Raw genomic sequence first — 17,756 nt, forward strand, 5'->3', positions numbered from 1 at the left:
TTCAATATTCGATGTCACGTTTAATTATTTCATTAAGTATCAACATTGTATTTTAGTTATATCTAGGTAAAAAGTAATGGAAGAAGTATTATGATTTATTGTGAACAAGCACAATTCGCCATAAATTATTAATTATATATTTTCAAGTATATTGCATGCGCTTGCAGGCGGCATTTTATAGTTGAAAACAATTTATCAATTAACTTTATGATGAGTCGCGGATAAAAATAATAAAAATCTAGGAAATTAAAATGTATACTTACTGTGTTCTCAAAGTAAATGCAGCACTAGTGATGCTTGAGGGTAAATGTAGTCCTTTAATTATTTCCTGCCATAATTTCTTATTAATTACATCAACAAGACCACCTCTAGCTATCACCAAGTTATAAAGTTCATATAAATCAAGAACTGATTTTGCCATGATTGGAAGTCGATTTATTGGAGTTCCTGGAATGAGAAGAAAAGAGAATTAAAATTAAAATTTAATCATGCTTCATAACATTATTCATAAATATGTACATTTGTATATCAAAAAAGTAATAATTGGATTCTGCATCATTATTCATTAATCTTTTGCTTCATGCTGATCACAGATCAACACAATTCGATCGATCAAGTGAGTAATTGATTGTAGGGATTGTTGTTGATTAATTCTCATATTTTTATATTATTACTTAGATATAATCCATTAAATCAAGTATTTCTAAAGAGATTTACAGTATCTTGAAAAAAATTCATCACGCTCAACTTCTTCTTTTTATGTGTCTAAACAGCATTTCATTAAGACTTTCTGCTATGATATTTTTACACAGATTATTCATATATTGATGAATTGTGTGATTTCAACAAGTTCATGATGTGCATTAATGATGATAAAAGAATCATTACACAATGTGGTGAGTTAAACTAATTATGTAAAGGTTAAGCAATTGAGGACAGAAAACGCTGAATTCAGCTTGAATTTGTCTTATTCAGCAGTGAACTTAGCAATTATTTATTTATTCAGCTATGAATTCATCAACTCTTTTAAGCTGAATTCAGCAAAATTTACAAGTTTTAAAGTGAATAATTCAGCAAAATTCAAATTGTTCAGTTTATATTCAGCGCTGAATTCAGAAAAAATTGAAGAAAATCTGAATCGTTTGTTCATGTTGTATTTCCTTAACAAAATATGCATGCATATCTTACGTGACATAAATAACAAAAAGTCTAGAACTAATATAGACAATAAAGAATTGCAAGAAATTGCTCATACCCAAATTACTCATTGTTGCATTCAAAATAATTGTTTTATTGCACCAAGTATTTCACAATCCATCATAAATATGATATGATCCTTCTAAGAATAAACATGTTATAAAAAGAGAAATTTCAATTTTCTCCCTCATTTCCTTTCTTTCTTTTTTTACCGAAAAAAGAAAAGATATTCAATTCCTTGTGCAATAAATAGATTTCAGGTATTTTTTGTGTATTATTTAATGGAAGCAGCAAAACTTGCAGTAAATGTTTGTATAATTTTTTATTTGTTTCAAAAATTTATCTTTTGGTAAACTTTTGATTTATTGTCTATTTGTATTTAAATTTTTTAAGTTTTCTTCTTAAATGTTTGTGATAATTTTCTGAACTCAAAGATAATGTTTTTGAAGTTTACGAATAAACATTCAATGTTGTGAAAATGTTCTTCATAACAAACAACAAAAAACAAATTTTTATAATAGAGTCGTGAATGTTACTTTCAGCATGCTGCTCTGAGGAATGCTTATTACTTTTTGGGATGGTCAGGAATTATATTTTGGAGATTTTATTTATAATTTTGCAACAATTTTGTAATTAAAGATATTTAAGATTCTAAGAGATTGAGTAATGTGCAGGTTAATTGATTTAAGTGATAATCTGAATCCATAGGTAGATTTCGATGCTATTCGAAACCATCTTGCGAAATTCAATAATTCCAAATCTCACTATTCGACAGGACTCAATAAACGCACATAAATTCATTTGATGAATTATATTTAAAATCTTGGAAAATTAAACTTGCAAATTTAAAATATCAACATTTTCATCCTAACTAGTTTTCACCCCACCTCAACTCCTCTTCATTACAGATAAATTAATTTAATTTCCATCTAATTCGCAGGCAGGTAAGTTAATTAAAGTTTGAAATCTTTTTTAATATCTTCCTATAACATCTCAATCATCCCAGCAATTAAAAGAAGGTGGAAAGAAATGTTTAAATCAATAAATTGATTACAAAATCTTCCAGTTTGTTTATTTCCCGGCAATTTTCATTGCAAAAACATTTAAAGAAGTAATGAGCAAAGTGAAAGATAGATGAAAAAATTCATGGATATAAAAATTGATCTAAACTAAATTAAAAAGTCATAAAAGCAACAAGTTTTAAACAGAACATTTTTCGAAGTGCCGAAAAAGTAGTAAAAAACTCGAAAAATTTTATTTTTGAACAAAATATTGTTTTTGAGAGATAAACTGTTAAATTTAATTATGATAATTTACGAAAAATTTGATGATGTTTAGTTTATAAATGGAATAAAGTTTTCATCAAGTCATTTCTTCTTCTTTTCCATTCATCAGAGATTGAGTTTCTTTGGAAAATGTGGGTTTACATTTCGTATCGACTTGATTGGACTGATCTGACATAACATTCGGACGTAATAATCATAGTTATTTAGTCAATTACTTAGTTGATTTATGGTCTTTGCACAAAAAACAAAGTCAGATTTGTGAAAATTTTTCGAGTTTTTTTACTTTTTCGGCACTTAAATCGAAAAATGTTTAGCGGAACTTTTTTGAAAAAATTTTTTTGCTTAAGATTTGTCAACTGGTTGGATTTAATATTCAACGTATCTCGGTGCAGGAACCTTCACAAAATTTTTAAAAGTTGTTTTCTTGTTTTCACAAATTAGCACAAAAAACCCATATATAGTGTTTCACTAAACTCGTTAGGTCACCGTTCTACTTGATGGACACAGTGAAAGATAGATGAAAAAATTCATGGATATAAAAATTGATCTAAACTAAATTAAAAAGTCATAAAAGCAACAAGTTTTAAACAGAACAATTTTATTTTTGAACAAAATATTGTTTTTGAGAGATAAACTGTTAAATTTAATTATGATAATTTACGAAAAATTTGATGATGTTTAGTTTATAAATGGAATAAAGTTTTCATCAAGTCATTTCTTCTTCTTTTCCATATTGAGTTTCTTTGGAAAATGTGGGTTTACATTTCGTATCGAATTGGTTGACTTTCCCCTTTCATGGGAGTTAGTCCCCTCTATAGAACTCTTCTGTTTTTGATCTTCAAAGAATAAAGATGTGTGAATTTGATGAATTCTGCAAATTCTTGATTTAACAACATAAATATAAACTTTAGATGCAACACTTAATTAAGGAACTAAGTGGTTGATCATTTTGAGTCTAACAAATACTCACAAATTCTAAGTTTGCTAAGAAACATAAAAGAAGGCAATTGAGAGATTTGAATTCACCAATTTCTAAGAATTCCAAAATAAAGCTAAGTCTATAAAATACGTTCTAAAAGCCCAATCAGCCCATAATTAATCCATACTATGCATCCCTTTGATGTGGTATGAAATTTAATATAAAGAACCAAATGAGTAACTAAATGAGTGAGTGATTGAGGGAAAATGGAATTGATGAGATGGAAAAAAGACATTAAATGCGCTTAGTATACCCAAAAGGCACTGACACATCATTCATATTGTAAAACACATTTTCATCTCATTCTGTTGTGTCTTCTTCTTGACTCTTAATTCAAAACAACAGAGAAAGAAATTAAAAATTAAAGAAATAAAAGAGAAGTCATAAATTAATCGCGCGTTTGATGCTAAAAATATGATGCAATAAATCGAAATGTTCAGTGAAGAACATATCCATTGTTGTAGTTGATTGATAGCAATATGTTTAAGTGATGGAATAAAAGTATGCTACGCCGCTGGGCAATCATCATCATCTCCAAACACTGAGTCTTCTTAACTATGTTTAAAAATCATCCAGAAATGAAAAGGATTGAGTGAGAGAGGAGAATGGAATAAAAAATCAGTAAACACAATAAAATAATTGCTTTAAATCGAGAAATGATATGTTCGTTTATACACATGCCGAAAAAAAAAGTATGTATACATATACATATAGGAATTAATATCAAACGATTGCTCTCATGTGTTTCAATTCAAACGGTGTTGATTGATCTCTTCAATAGATTGAGAATTCATCAAAAAAAATTATTGAAATTTGATGATTTGTTTCTATCTGTTTTCCTCTTTAACTTCATTTTTTATTTATAAAAAATTTTCCTCTATCTTGCCCCCCTTTTTATTTTTTGAATTTATTTACAAAACAGCTGAGAAATTTTCAAACATAAACTTTTAAGGTATAATTTAAGTAGCCGAAATGAAATGTGTAAAATAAAAGTCAAATTACATTTCAAACGCAATTAGAGATGAATATTAAAGAAGCAGAAGCACACATGTGTTTCTTATGTACGCATGTCCATATAACCAAGCGGAATTAAATTGCGGTGTCATGTTACATTTTCTTTATCTTCAATAATCCTGTTATTGAATTATCCAATGTTATTATTTGCAATGGACATGAGAAATTACAAACTCGATCTTCATATCAAGATCGTTCATGGAAGATAAAGCCGCAAGAAAATTCCCTTCTATTCTCGCCACAAAACGCAGATATGCATCAGGTTGCCTGCACTGCTTGTGTGATTTTCCATTTGTAATAAATTCATAACGTAAATTGATTTTATGTTACTTTAAATTGAATTTTAATCATATTGATATTTATTAGGTGCGATCGTTATGTGTGTGATTCCGATAATTTATTATTTATTGTATTTTCTCTTTCTCTTGTTTTACATTTCTTTCGTCGTGTGATGCCTTAGGATGGCTTCATAAAAAATACTTGTAATTGAGAGTGTCTTTCTGTCAAAAGGAATGAATGTCAAATGACTGTGGATGCTATGCATAGCTTATGCAATTATTAGCAAATATTCATTTAAGGAACAGAAGCCTTCAATGACTTTACAGAAGCGAAAATAGGATTGAATGCTGATAAACAAAAGTTTTCTTTGTTTACAAGCAATAAAATTCAGAAAATTCAGTATTAAGAATGAATGATTCATTTAATGCTGAACTTTGATAGCTTTGAGTCTTAGGATTGATATTTAACTATAATTTCTAGATCCAAAATAAGGCCACAAGGCTTTATTTAATTTTAAAGATGTTTATTGTTTGAAGTTCTAAAACAGACTGACATTTTGTATGAAAAGGGGTTTTCAACTATGTGTAATAAATAATATTTAAATTTTAAATGACCGTTAAAACACAATCTACTAGAATATCTTAAATATGTCACATCAAGCACCTAATTTATTGAGTAATAAAAGGTGTCGCATGTCTCTCTATATATAAAAAGGACTGACACCTTAGCGTGATATAAGAGTAATTAAAATAATTGCTTGGCGTAAGAATAAAATCCCATAAAGTAGAAATTATAGCACAGCACACTAAAGTGTACTAGAAAGGATTTAAAAATCAGTTTCAAGGCTTACTGAGAAATTCTATAGAAACAATTTCAATGTCAATTTTATGGAAAATTATTCGCCTTATGAAATCATTTTCTCAAGAATTAATTCACCCGATATGGAACGTTAATAATATACAGCACTATAGTCGATGAAAATTTTAAATTAAAACTATATTTTGCTGATAAAATTCAATTAAATCGAACAGAAAATCAATGTTCCAATTAATTACCATTTATAATTCGAAACACAGCACATTGAGACGGGAACAAAGCATGAAATATGAAAAATTATCAAATACGCACGATCCCAAAAAAATTCAATGCATTCAACTACCATTTGACGGATATTTAATTAAGTTTAAAGGCGATTTTCTAAGAATTTTTAATATTTCTGTGTATAAACAAGGCAGCGACAAAGGCAATATCCAATAAGTTAGCAAACAAATATTTAAATATTTCTCACGAACGAAATTTTATTTCATTTCATTCACGATGTCGCCATAAATTGAACAACAATTTTCATATATTTTTGAATTAAGAGAAGTGCAGTTTTTAAGCTACAAAGTATCCATGTCACAGCGCATAAGATGTCAGTTAAAAGCAAATTAATAGCATTTTCATTTCATTTGTTTTGCACCGCTAGCAGACAGATTTATTTATGACATGAAAGTCAGGAAATAAATAGTAAAAATGGGTGTACTAAGTGGTAAAAAACTAGAGTGAGAATACAAAAATTATTGTAAATGAAGGGCATGGACAGACTATAAATGAATCATAAATTCAATTTTTAAATGCTTTTTTCTAGACATTTTGAAATTTTCAACTGTTTGCTTTTATTAATTTGAATGATATTCATGAACTTCTTATTTGCATCCTGTCACGAATTCAACGTGACATTTACAGACCTTCCTTGTAAGTGAGGAGCTGACATTTTCAAAAATTCATTGTTTAACGTATTTTCCAATTTTGAAATGCCTTCCTTGAAATTTGAATATTTTCCAGCCGTTATATTTAGAAATTAAAACAATCCTCATATTTCAATCAAAACACTACTTAATCGACTGTAATATGCATGAAATCTCTCATCAAGCTTCTGCAATTAATATTTAAATGCATATTCGCAATACTGTTGTTATTTTAAGTCACATCTCAACGACTATTATTATTATTATTTTAATGACGATTGACTTCAATCTTTAATCGAATAAAAATGAAGTAATTCTTTCACTAAATGTATTCACGACTTTGTTATTCTTCTAAAGCGAACGACATTTGATGTCAAACATATGTTTTAGTTTTAATCATCATTTTCTCGCTGAAATATGTCTGATGTTACTCATGCATTTAGATTTTAAATTATTTTATATAGAATCGTGGATGTATTTACGTTGAGGTATATTGAAAATCCATTTAAAAAATCTCGATCGATTTTTCCTTATATTTCTTTAAAATAAAAATCATTAGATTGATTTTAGCTGGTGTTTAATATTATTTTTATAAAATATTCAATATACATGAGACATATCGCATATGTGCAGCAAATGTCTATTAATATCATTGAAGTAAATCACCATTTATTTAGAATGTATGAGATAATTTGTAATTAATTCGTTGAGTATTTTCTTACTACTGTCTGAGTGATGTGATGTGCGATCAGTCAGCATTAAATATTTAAATTTTTCACATGTACACCATTTATATGTTCCATCTTGATGAAAATTGTATTAATTTAGTGCAATTAATTTCTCTTATTTCATGCCAGTAGTGCGATCTCTCACATAAATATTCTTCATTAACTTGAGGGGTGTGCAAGTGTGAAAATTTCAAAAAAATTTAAAACATTCAAATTTTAATAGTCCGTTAATTTTTAAAATGAAAAAATTCGTTAAAATTCAAATTAATTTATAGTTGCTAGTTAATAACATTTAACAGTAGGTTGCACTGTCTGTGTGTAGCTGACTCATTAGCACACCCTGAATTTTCACATTTTCTTTCCCCCTTCATGTTTTCATTATATCTCATGTTACATTAATTGCAAATTAAATGCGCATTGCACGTCAATGTAAATTTCTCAATTCATAACAACTTACCTCGCTTTTGCATGAACAAAAAGAGATCATCGAGGAATAATTTACGCTTTGGATCATCGTTGATTTCGTATAACTGTAATGAGACAAAATATAATTTGTATTTTAATTACATTGGCATATTTATAAGGGTTAAAATATGAAGAACATAAATTATCATCATATAAATTCATCAAAACCACAAAAAATCATTACACACTCGTATGTGCGTACTGTAATGTATAGAAAGTTTAATTTATGAATTTGTGATAAATATTTTTACGAATTTAATTTTTTTATTATTTTGTACAAATAGAAATTTTTTTATATTTTCAAAATTCCAATGCGGGTTGAATAAAAATTGTTTAACAAAGAAAAAAATATTAATATTTTTGCGGTGTCTAAATTACAGTTATTAACAAGAAGAATTGAAGAGTGAGAAATGCAAATAATAGATATTAATTTTTTCACTAAAACGACTCATTCACTTTACAGCTCAATTTTAATTTGAATAGTTATTTAAAGCAGAAATTAAAGAAACGATAGACGTGTTTCATTTTTGCCATTAAAAATTGGCTTGCTGATGAGGCTAAATTTGTGTGTGTTGTCGATTGTGGAATTTGGAGTGAATATTTTTTGGGGATTGACTACATTTTTTGGTTGTATTTATTTTTTAAAAATATGGAATACTAAGCAAACATTGTCGAATTTAGCACAATGCTTTGCTGAATTCAAACATTGTACATTTGATTGATATTAGAATTGACGAATTCAGCTAACATTTTGACTATTAAATTCTATCTTAAAAACATCTGAATTCAGCTCCAATTTTGTCGAATTCAGTTACAATTCAACTGAAGTTAGCTTCAACTTTGCTGAATTCAGCAACAATTTTACTGAATTGAGCAACAATTTTGTAAATATTAAAACTTATTTGTTATCTTTCCACATTAAAATGTATCCATAACATACAAAACCCAAATTAAACCATTAAAAATGTTCATTTCGGAAGTATCCCAATTTTCCAGAAGGAACTGAACCCAAAAACGACACATTCATTCACAAAAAATACCTGGCAAATCAATTCAATATCACAAGGAAGAAACATGAAAAAATAAAAAATAAGAATGTAATAAATTGCCGACATTGTTCGCAACTCGATTGAAAAAATGTAAAATGAAAGAGATCTTCATTGTAGGTAACAATGTTCCACAAAAGGCTCTCTGCCCTCCTCTCATTTAATACTTTTTTCAATGGAACTCAAGGTGTTGTTTCCTTTCTTGCTAAAAAAAATCATTTCATTTTACATTGTATATACATCCATATAGTTGATGTACAAAAGAGAAAGACAGAAAGAAGAGATTTTTCAATTGCCCACTTATCTTAGATGCAAACACGTGCTTCAAAATGAGAATTGAAAAAATTATTGTATTTATGGATAAAACGAAAGCTATCATATTCCTAATTTAGCTTTAATATCGCAAAAGAATTAATTTTCATTGCCTTTAAGTGATAGCAAAGTTTGCATGCTGTGCTTTTAACGCTCTGTATAATGGTGTAATAATGGAAAGAAAAAGCATGAATTATATTAAGAAAATAGTTGTGCAAGAATAAGAAGTAGCTGTAGGCATGAAATTCTTGAAGAAGATTCAATTTTTGCATTGAAGTGGAGACGTGATGAAGGTTTTAGCTCATAACTGATGAAGACAGTTGCTTTTTCATAGAAAACTAGATTTCCCGCCAAAATTCGAATTCAAATCAAATCTGGTCTTTAAAATTCACTTAATCAAATAATTTAAGCTCCATCTAGAGAAATAGCTGTCATTTACTCATTAGAGATAAAGAAGACAGCCATGCAAATCACAAGAAACTACAATATTAATGGAAACGAGGAAAAAATCAATTAAAAAATCAATTTTATGTGGTTATTGTAATTAGTCCTTCTATGAATTGCAAATGAAACAAAAAAAAGATGGTTGATGCTGGATTACGATAATTTCATACCTATCTGTGATTACAAGTATCACTTATAGTACTCATATATGAGACCTTGCAATGAGTGGTACACACATGCCCACAATCAATGTGAGAAGTACGGGTCAGAAGAGATTTTGATTGATGAACTTTATTGTTGAACGAAAAGGCAAAAAAAAGCGATGAGGAGAAAAAAAGAGATTAATTCCATCTCAGTATATCGCACCCAATATCACCGTTCACATCTCACATAAAAGTAATAAACTCATATGATGAATTCCTTTTCATATTCAAAATGTGTTCATGCTCTTTCGAAGTCAGTCAATCGAGCAACAAGAGAAAGAAACAAAAAAGCAATAAAAGTTAAATTAATTTTTTTTCCTTTCTTTCTCTTTTAAGTATGGAACATTGAATGCTCGCGCAACTTTTTTGATAGTTTTCATTTGAGATTTCTTAAAAATGACTTTTGAACTTAATCAACAACTAAAAAGAATTAACCTCTTTTCATGAAATAAAATGAAAATGAGTGGGGAAACATTAAAAGTTTTCTTTTGAGCGTTTTTATGGTAAAAGAATGGTTTTGATTATTGAATGTACTTCTGTCCTCAAATACAATTTGATTATTTGTATTTTGGCGGGAAAATCATAATTCTGTTGAAATTTTTCTCACATTAGAAGTTTAAACTCAAATATTTGCTTTCTTTATTGGTTAATTGTTGCTTAAATAGTAGGATGAGCTTTAATGCATGTGAGCAAAGGTGTTTTTGTTTCAATTATGTTAGAATTATGTCTTCAAATAACGATTTTTAACAAAAATGTTTTCAATGTTCAATGTTTGCAATCAAAAATCTTCTAAAAATTGGAAAACCGTTTAAAGTTATAAAAAGCGCTTCAGTACAGCTCAATTCTCAATGATTAGTTACACTCGTTTCATTATTTTTATGAATTTTTAGAGACAAAAGGAGATAGACTTAATATCAAGTCGTAGAGAAGCAATAATAAGATTTATTTGATACACATTAGTTAGCGTGTATGAAATTATTCGTTGTGTACCATCAAATCAAGGTAAATTGTGAGTGAGAGAGAAAGAAGAAAAATCTTGAAATGAAATTAATCGTTTCTTTTCTGAGTCTTTTTATTCCTTTTCACTCTGTTTATGTATCAACATCAGATATACATAAACGACGTTCATCCATCGCCAAGTCAAATGATTAATTATGACAAATATTTCAATGTTTGTGTATGGTTTTAATTTTTATTGCTCATTACGATTATTATTAAATCCATTTCGTTCGCTTATGGAAAAATATTATAAAAAGGCGATCAGGCCAAAGGCGTTGTGTAATAATCGCATTCAATAGAAGAATATATTTTGATATACATGATATAAATTAATGACTTGGAGATACGATTATACAAAAAAAAATTTAAATGGATTATGATGTCTATCCAGTATCATCCATTGTATTTATTGACCATTAAAATTGTGTATATTTGGATGTTGATGATTATTCATACAAATTAGATTTCTTTACAAATTTTTAATAGTTATTAAGACTCTATATTATTTTAATTTTTTTGGCTACATTTCACTTCATTTGAATTTTTTATGATTATGCTTAAGCACAAGCACAAAGAGTTAACAACAATAATAATTTTTATGAGAATATACAGGCGCCAGATAAATTCATCAATTTAACCAATCGAACTCTTTCCCATTTTCTCCATACTCTTTATTTTGAAATTAAATGATGAATTTTCGTTGAATAGAATTTCATTTTTATATTTTTTGCCGTGTGTGAAGAAATCTACTTGAACATACAATTGAGTGAGAGAAATATTAATGATCATGAGAGGAACATTGCTACACACGTTTTACGAATTATTGCGTATTGAAATAATTTTTTTTCACCTTTAACTGTTTAGAAATATGTACTTAGTTACTTATACAAAAAGAAATATTATTAAAAATTTTCGCAATAAAATCTTGATTATCTCAAATATTTTTTGAGCTCGTTAAAATAATTCTTGATTAAAATAATAAATCGACGATATTAATCATAGATAATGTATTGCTGATGTTCGCACTTGGAATCATTAACAGCTAGCTCTGCGCGAAAATGTAATTATTGATTTCATTAGCATCAATCTACCTATTTGCAATTGCACACAGACAGTTCTATTATGGGATTACATTTAGCTCTCAGCCTTTTCAACATCACAAAGGTGAGTTCCGACAAATGTAAATAGTTGAGTATCAAGTTATTCTGACTATTGTCTTGATTATGAATAATTTAGGGATTCTCAAGTTGTTCAACGGTAATTGAGAATTTGAAAATTGAATTGTGAAGTTCAAATTTTGAACTTGATCCTTTTTCGCGCCAAAATATTTGTATAAAATGAGAAATTAATTCATTCGAGTATCAAAAGTCGCTCAGTAAAGTTGTGATCATAAAAATATGTAGCATAAACACACATGCACTAGAAATAAAACTAACAGGCGGCACAGTCAACATTAAAGTAATCGAAATATTTCTTGTAGAAAATAAGGTACGAAGGTAAGTCACAAATGTGCTATAAAAATTTATGTTTTATGATTTTTCTTTCCTTTATAATTTAAACACATTCATACATGTTAAATGCATTAAATTTCTCTCGCGTTGCAATTTTTTGATTGATTTGAATTTGACACGCCCGTAATGAAATTAAGAATTATCCTTTCATATTTCTTATATTTTCATTTTTATTATTAGTTGTTTATGAACCTAAACGAATACGATAAATTATGCATGAAGGTGCCTCTTTATGATTCCTGATGGACGCACCAAAATGCTTGAGCGGAATGACTGAAACCAAAGCATAATACTTTGCAATAAATTTAATGGAAAATTTTAACTTTAATTTTCTAATTAATTAAGTTTCACGTTATATAAATCGACAAAATAAGTTGTCAAGCTCACATGATTTATCACTCGAAAGAGAAAAATCTTTAAATCTCATGTTAAACATTTTAATTACAATCCAACAATAAACTTCAACCAATCAACAATAAAGTGTGCGGCATCTCATAAATTATAACGCTTTTAGAAAAAAACGACTTTAATTATTCAGCTTTTTTTATCTCTACAAACTAAATTGATTTGCTCATACTCATTTAAATGACAAATAAGAATAAGTTTTGATATATCACGTAAAGGTGATGAGATTATAGCTGTAGATTTGATGACTCAAGCATTTTTATAATTGAATTTTTAAAGCATTTCTAAATTCAAGCTGAATTGAGCTGTTGTTGAAAATACAAAATTCAACGGTTCTTCGAAATTCAAATTTTAACGACTATTAAAAATTTAAAATCTTCCGGTTCAATTTGTTTGTTCAAAACAGCTCAAAAAACCAGATTCAAGTTGGTGATATCATCTCAAGTTCAATATTAATGAATAGCAGCTCCTGAATTTTTTATAACAATATATTTGATATCAATAAAAAAGATATATCGTTGAGAATTAAAAAACAAACAGAAGAAGAAGCTTTTTAATGTGTAAATGAATGAAGAAGATGAAAATCATCCTCGACAAGAAAAAAAAACACAAAATTTGATGATATCACCAATCATATAAAGCATCATCAAGCAGTAACTAACACACAATGAGACTGTTTTCCCCATCTCTCTTTCATCCATACCTATACTATGTCCGTATGTTGCGTTGGTCTCGTCGTCATCTTTTACGATTCAAGAAATTTATATTGAACGTCAATAAAAATAAAATTTTCGAATAAAGAGATTTGATTGAAAAGTGCTACTTGATTTAGCTTTCACGGTTCCATAAATAAGTGAACAACAGCAGCATCTGAGAAGTGGCACAATAAACATTTTATGACGATGAAATATCATAATTGAATGTTTGAATATGTAAATTAATTTACAGCCACTGAACCCACGAGTGGCTGGTTGTACTGAATGAGATGCGGCATGACTTCTCACTTTATATATCCATGTGATGGAGTGAAGAAGAGAAAAAAAATCTTTAAGTTATTTAATATTATATTGATGTTGCTCTTCTTTAGGGAAGCAATGAGCCAGCAATTTTATTTGTTACTATTTTCAAAAATTTCTTTTTATTGAATAAGAACCGGAAAATTCTTCACATTCCATTGCCAAAAACTCCAGTTGCTTTTCTCGAATTCTACGCAGTTTGAATCTTGATTTCCTGTTTATTGGAATCAAGTTTCCAACTTTATTGCCTTATAATAAAGGAATTAAATTTTTATCAATTTTATAAAGGTTTAAGTTTTATATTTTGGCAATATTTAAGAAGCTATAGTTGATTTAAATGAATGTGACTTGATTGTTATGATTGGAATTTTAGATCCGTGCCAATAAAATAGGCTTTTGGATGTTGAATGCCTTCATTGATTTTAAGCCTTATTTCGTGGTTTTTAATGCGCTTTGTTCATTTAAAACACGTTTTTTTAACTTCTGTTGAGCCTGTTAAGCAATAGAGTAGCAAATGAAGGGTCACTACTTCTATTTGCAACGTCACTGCTACTACAGCAGCAACAAACAAGAAACATGACAAAATAACTCGTGCATAAACAATTTAGCAAAGTAATGCTGATTATTGAAGTGTCAATCGCATCAAAGTAGTTTGCATTTCCATCATCGATTCCTTCATCATTTCTCAGAATCAAAAAGAATGAGAACGAACTGGATCTAAATAAAATGAAAATTATTAATTCACATAAAATGAATTTTTTTATGAATTCCGCGTATCAAATGATTTATGTTTTTTATAGGCGGATTTTACTTGTGTTCTTTTCATTCTGCAATGTGGATGCAAAATAAAAGTCGAAATGCGATTCGCCAAAAGTCATAAAAACATATGATGCATTATGATGATGATGATGCATGTAGAGTGTGTTTTAGATTAAATTCATTTATACTGCCATCATAAACTTTCATAATATTTGCCTTTGATTCATCGCAAAGAAGAGACTGAATTTCTTTTTGATGAACAAACAGAAATAGACATCGAGCGAGAATTTTGCGGTTGATTTTATTTAATGATGATGGGAAGTGAACAAAAGTTGAATAAAGAGAATGAGCAATTTATGATGAAATATAATTAAAAGGAATATCAGGCAACAATGTTGATTTTAAATCCAGGAGGTGCAAATCATGCCCCAAAGTTGTGAATTTGTAAAATTCAAATTTCTGAATTTGTTTAGGCAAGTTCAAATTTGAGAAATTCGTTGAAGTTCAAAAATTGATTAAGAATTTGAATTTTAAAAGTTCGTTTAAAGAAGCATTTGTCTTGTTTAATGTTTGAAAAGCATTTAAGCAACTGTTCTAAGACATTTCTATTACTTAATCACAAGCTAATGCATCAAATATTCACACCCCTTTACGTCTCACAGACTTTTCCTTATATAATATGTTCGGAATCATGAAAAACTTGCTACACTTTAAGATTCTGCACCTTTCACGATAAAACAAATAAATCTTTAATATCTCCTTATTTTTTTTAAATGATTTCTTCACATGGTCTTGTGGAATTGATTGAATGAATGGATATACGAGGGCAAAATGAAAAGAGAACGAGCAATATCCATTTATCGAGTCATTAACAAGAATTTTTCTTTCTCTTTACATCTTTTGAGCAAAACAAATTGATTGACGAACATCCATAATCCTCCTTTCATTTAATCTCATTCTATCTATCTAACGTTTTCCTTTTAATATCTTTTCATCTCTTCTTGATATCATTAAAATGTTTATGTTATTTTGCAGATTAATTTTCCCATATACACAGACACCACACCACACATACAAGGTTATTAGTCCCAAATCAATTTCATTTTATTATAGATTATTCTCCGATTCAATCACCTGCATTGGACCGTCATTAAATGGCAGCATTTAAGTTTTATTTTTTCATAGAATTTTATCACAGAAAATAATTTTATTTTTTCAATTATATCACTTCTTAACTTAGCAACAAGCCACAATCTACTGGACATAAAAACTGTAAAAATTGTGAAATAAGATTTTTTTGAGAAAGAAGAAGCAAAAGAAACCGAAAAAATGGTATTCTTTATTTTGTGTTTTTTGGTGAGAGACAGGAGACAACATTTATGTTGTTTGTTTGTAGAAACTTCGTTTACTATTTGTTGTGTCCGAAAATAAGGCATAAAGAATAAACTCAGAATATCCTTAATGCATTACCGTCAATTCTCTTGATTTTGGGAATTGTGGTCGCTTACTGTAAGTTATACAAGTCAAACAAATATGAATGAATTTAACTTTAGATATTTAAGATCAAAATTGGAACTTGGAGATCAAATTCTGAACTTAAAGATCAAAAGTTGAACTTTGAGATCAAAATTTGAACTTTACTGTCGAATACTCAATTTGATTGTCAAAATGTTCTTAAAATGATAGAAATTGAACTCATTTAGACAGAGCCTACTGTAACTATCAATTACTCATTCATATTCAATTTCTCTTTCTCTTCCTTTTTGCAACATAGACCACTGTAAGAATGAGCATTCAGCACATTGAAATGCAGCAAAAATATGAAGAATTATTAAATAAAATAATGAGAAAAAGGAAAGAAATTAGGAGTTAAAAAAATGCAGCATAGAATGCACATGAATAATAATTTATGGCATCACACATACATTAATAATTTCTATGCCATTAATATTGCTGTAAAATATGCCAAATGAAACCTATCGATCCTACTTAAGGCTTATTCATACTATTCAAAATGTTCTTTTTTGCTCAAGGAAGATAATTCTTTCTGACTATGTATGCATACATTAATAACCGACTATCTATTTATCCACAACATGTGAATAAGCATACAAAAAATATCAAAAAAAAATTTTTTTAAAGCATTTGCTTTTGTCAATCATTACCGTATGACATGACTTTTATTTCTTTGAATCTGCCTCGAAATAAATGATGACGATGATGATGATTATGTCTCATATGTTATGTCGTAAGTTTTTATGACTTTGTTGAGGATGGTTATGGATGAACATTTTTTTGTGAATTCTAATGTGCGCGAAAAGGAAGCATCTGGAGTTACTAAGGTTTCATCATAAGAACTATTTGTAGACGAATGAGAAATTTGTTTAAAACAAATCTTTCAGATCACTTGCACGTATTTCATCATTTCTGGAAGGGATCATTATCTTTAATTCTTGCTTTAAAGACCTTCTGGAAGAATATTCTGATAAGAAGTTTTGAGAACATGATAGAACAAGTTTGTAAATAAAAAGGATAATGTAAATTGCAGGTAATTGTAAAAGACATAAAGGATGAACTGATGAGTAATAACAGTCTTCAAATTCAACAATCTAGAATTTTTAAGTAAACAAAAATTTTCGAACAAATATCAAAAAAGTCGAAGTTAATTTCGAAAAAGTTGAATTTGATTTCGAAGAAGGTTCAAAAACTGATTACTCAATTTTCGAATTTCGAAAGATAATATTAGTGTTTTAAAACTTTGAACTTTGAATTCAAAATTGTTTAATTTCCAAATTCCAATAAAAAATAACCAAAAATATAAAACAATTAATGCAGACTGTATTTGTGCATAAAAATTTTAATGACATTCTAATACGAATACGAATACCCAAGTAAAGCAAGAAAGATTATTGTCTTACAATCAATGTCTACCTTTTTAGAATTGTAAAATATCTAAGGAAATTACCTGAAATTTTATTTATATTTTTATAAAAAGAGGAATTGAAAAAAAAACTATTACAAAATTATGTTGCTTTATGTTTTATGTTCGTGCAATGTGATTCCCAAAATCAATAGTTATATTCATATTATTATGAGCATGTACGTAGTTGTAGTAGTTCTAGACGAAGGCAAAAATTAAAATAAATTCCAAGAAAATGTAATAAAACCGACACAATGTGAATGTGCACATAATATAGCATAATAATGTATTTATAAACAGACATATAGATAGAGATTAATGGTAACAGGTAGATGTTAACAAAAAAAAAGAAATTCAAATTTATGCTTTAAGACTTGATGTACTTAATATCAGTACATGCTAAAATTATTTGATATTTCTTTTTTAATGTTAACCAAGGCAGGCATGGCAGGTAAAACAAATG

General features: G+C 28.2%; 1 protein-coding gene across 3 annotated transcripts in view; it reads right to left on the bottom strand.

Annotated features, from left to right (window-relative positions):
* retn (retained) overlaps positions 1–17,756 on the bottom strand; it is a 39,716-nt gene that overhangs the window by 4,591 nt on the left and 17,369 nt on the right. For all 3 annotated transcript variants that reach the window (XM_070645541.1, XM_070645540.1, XM_070645542.1), the window contains 2 exons: positions 7,671–7,743; positions 264–447 (listed from right to left, as the gene is read on the bottom strand). In XM_070645541.1, the coding sequence (XP_070501642.1) occupies positions 264–447; positions 7,671–7,743 (257 nt within the window). The remainder of the gene's footprint in view (positions 1–263; positions 448–7,670; positions 7,744–17,756) is intronic.

Source organism: Chironomus tepperi, unplaced genomic scaffold, assembly GCF_022539635.2.
Source record: "Chironomus tepperi strain 1889 unplaced genomic scaffold, CSIRO-AGI_Ctep_v1 contig_354, whole genome shotgun sequence".
NCBI lineage: Eukaryota > Metazoa > Arthropoda > Insecta > Diptera > Chironomidae > Chironomus > Chironomus tepperi.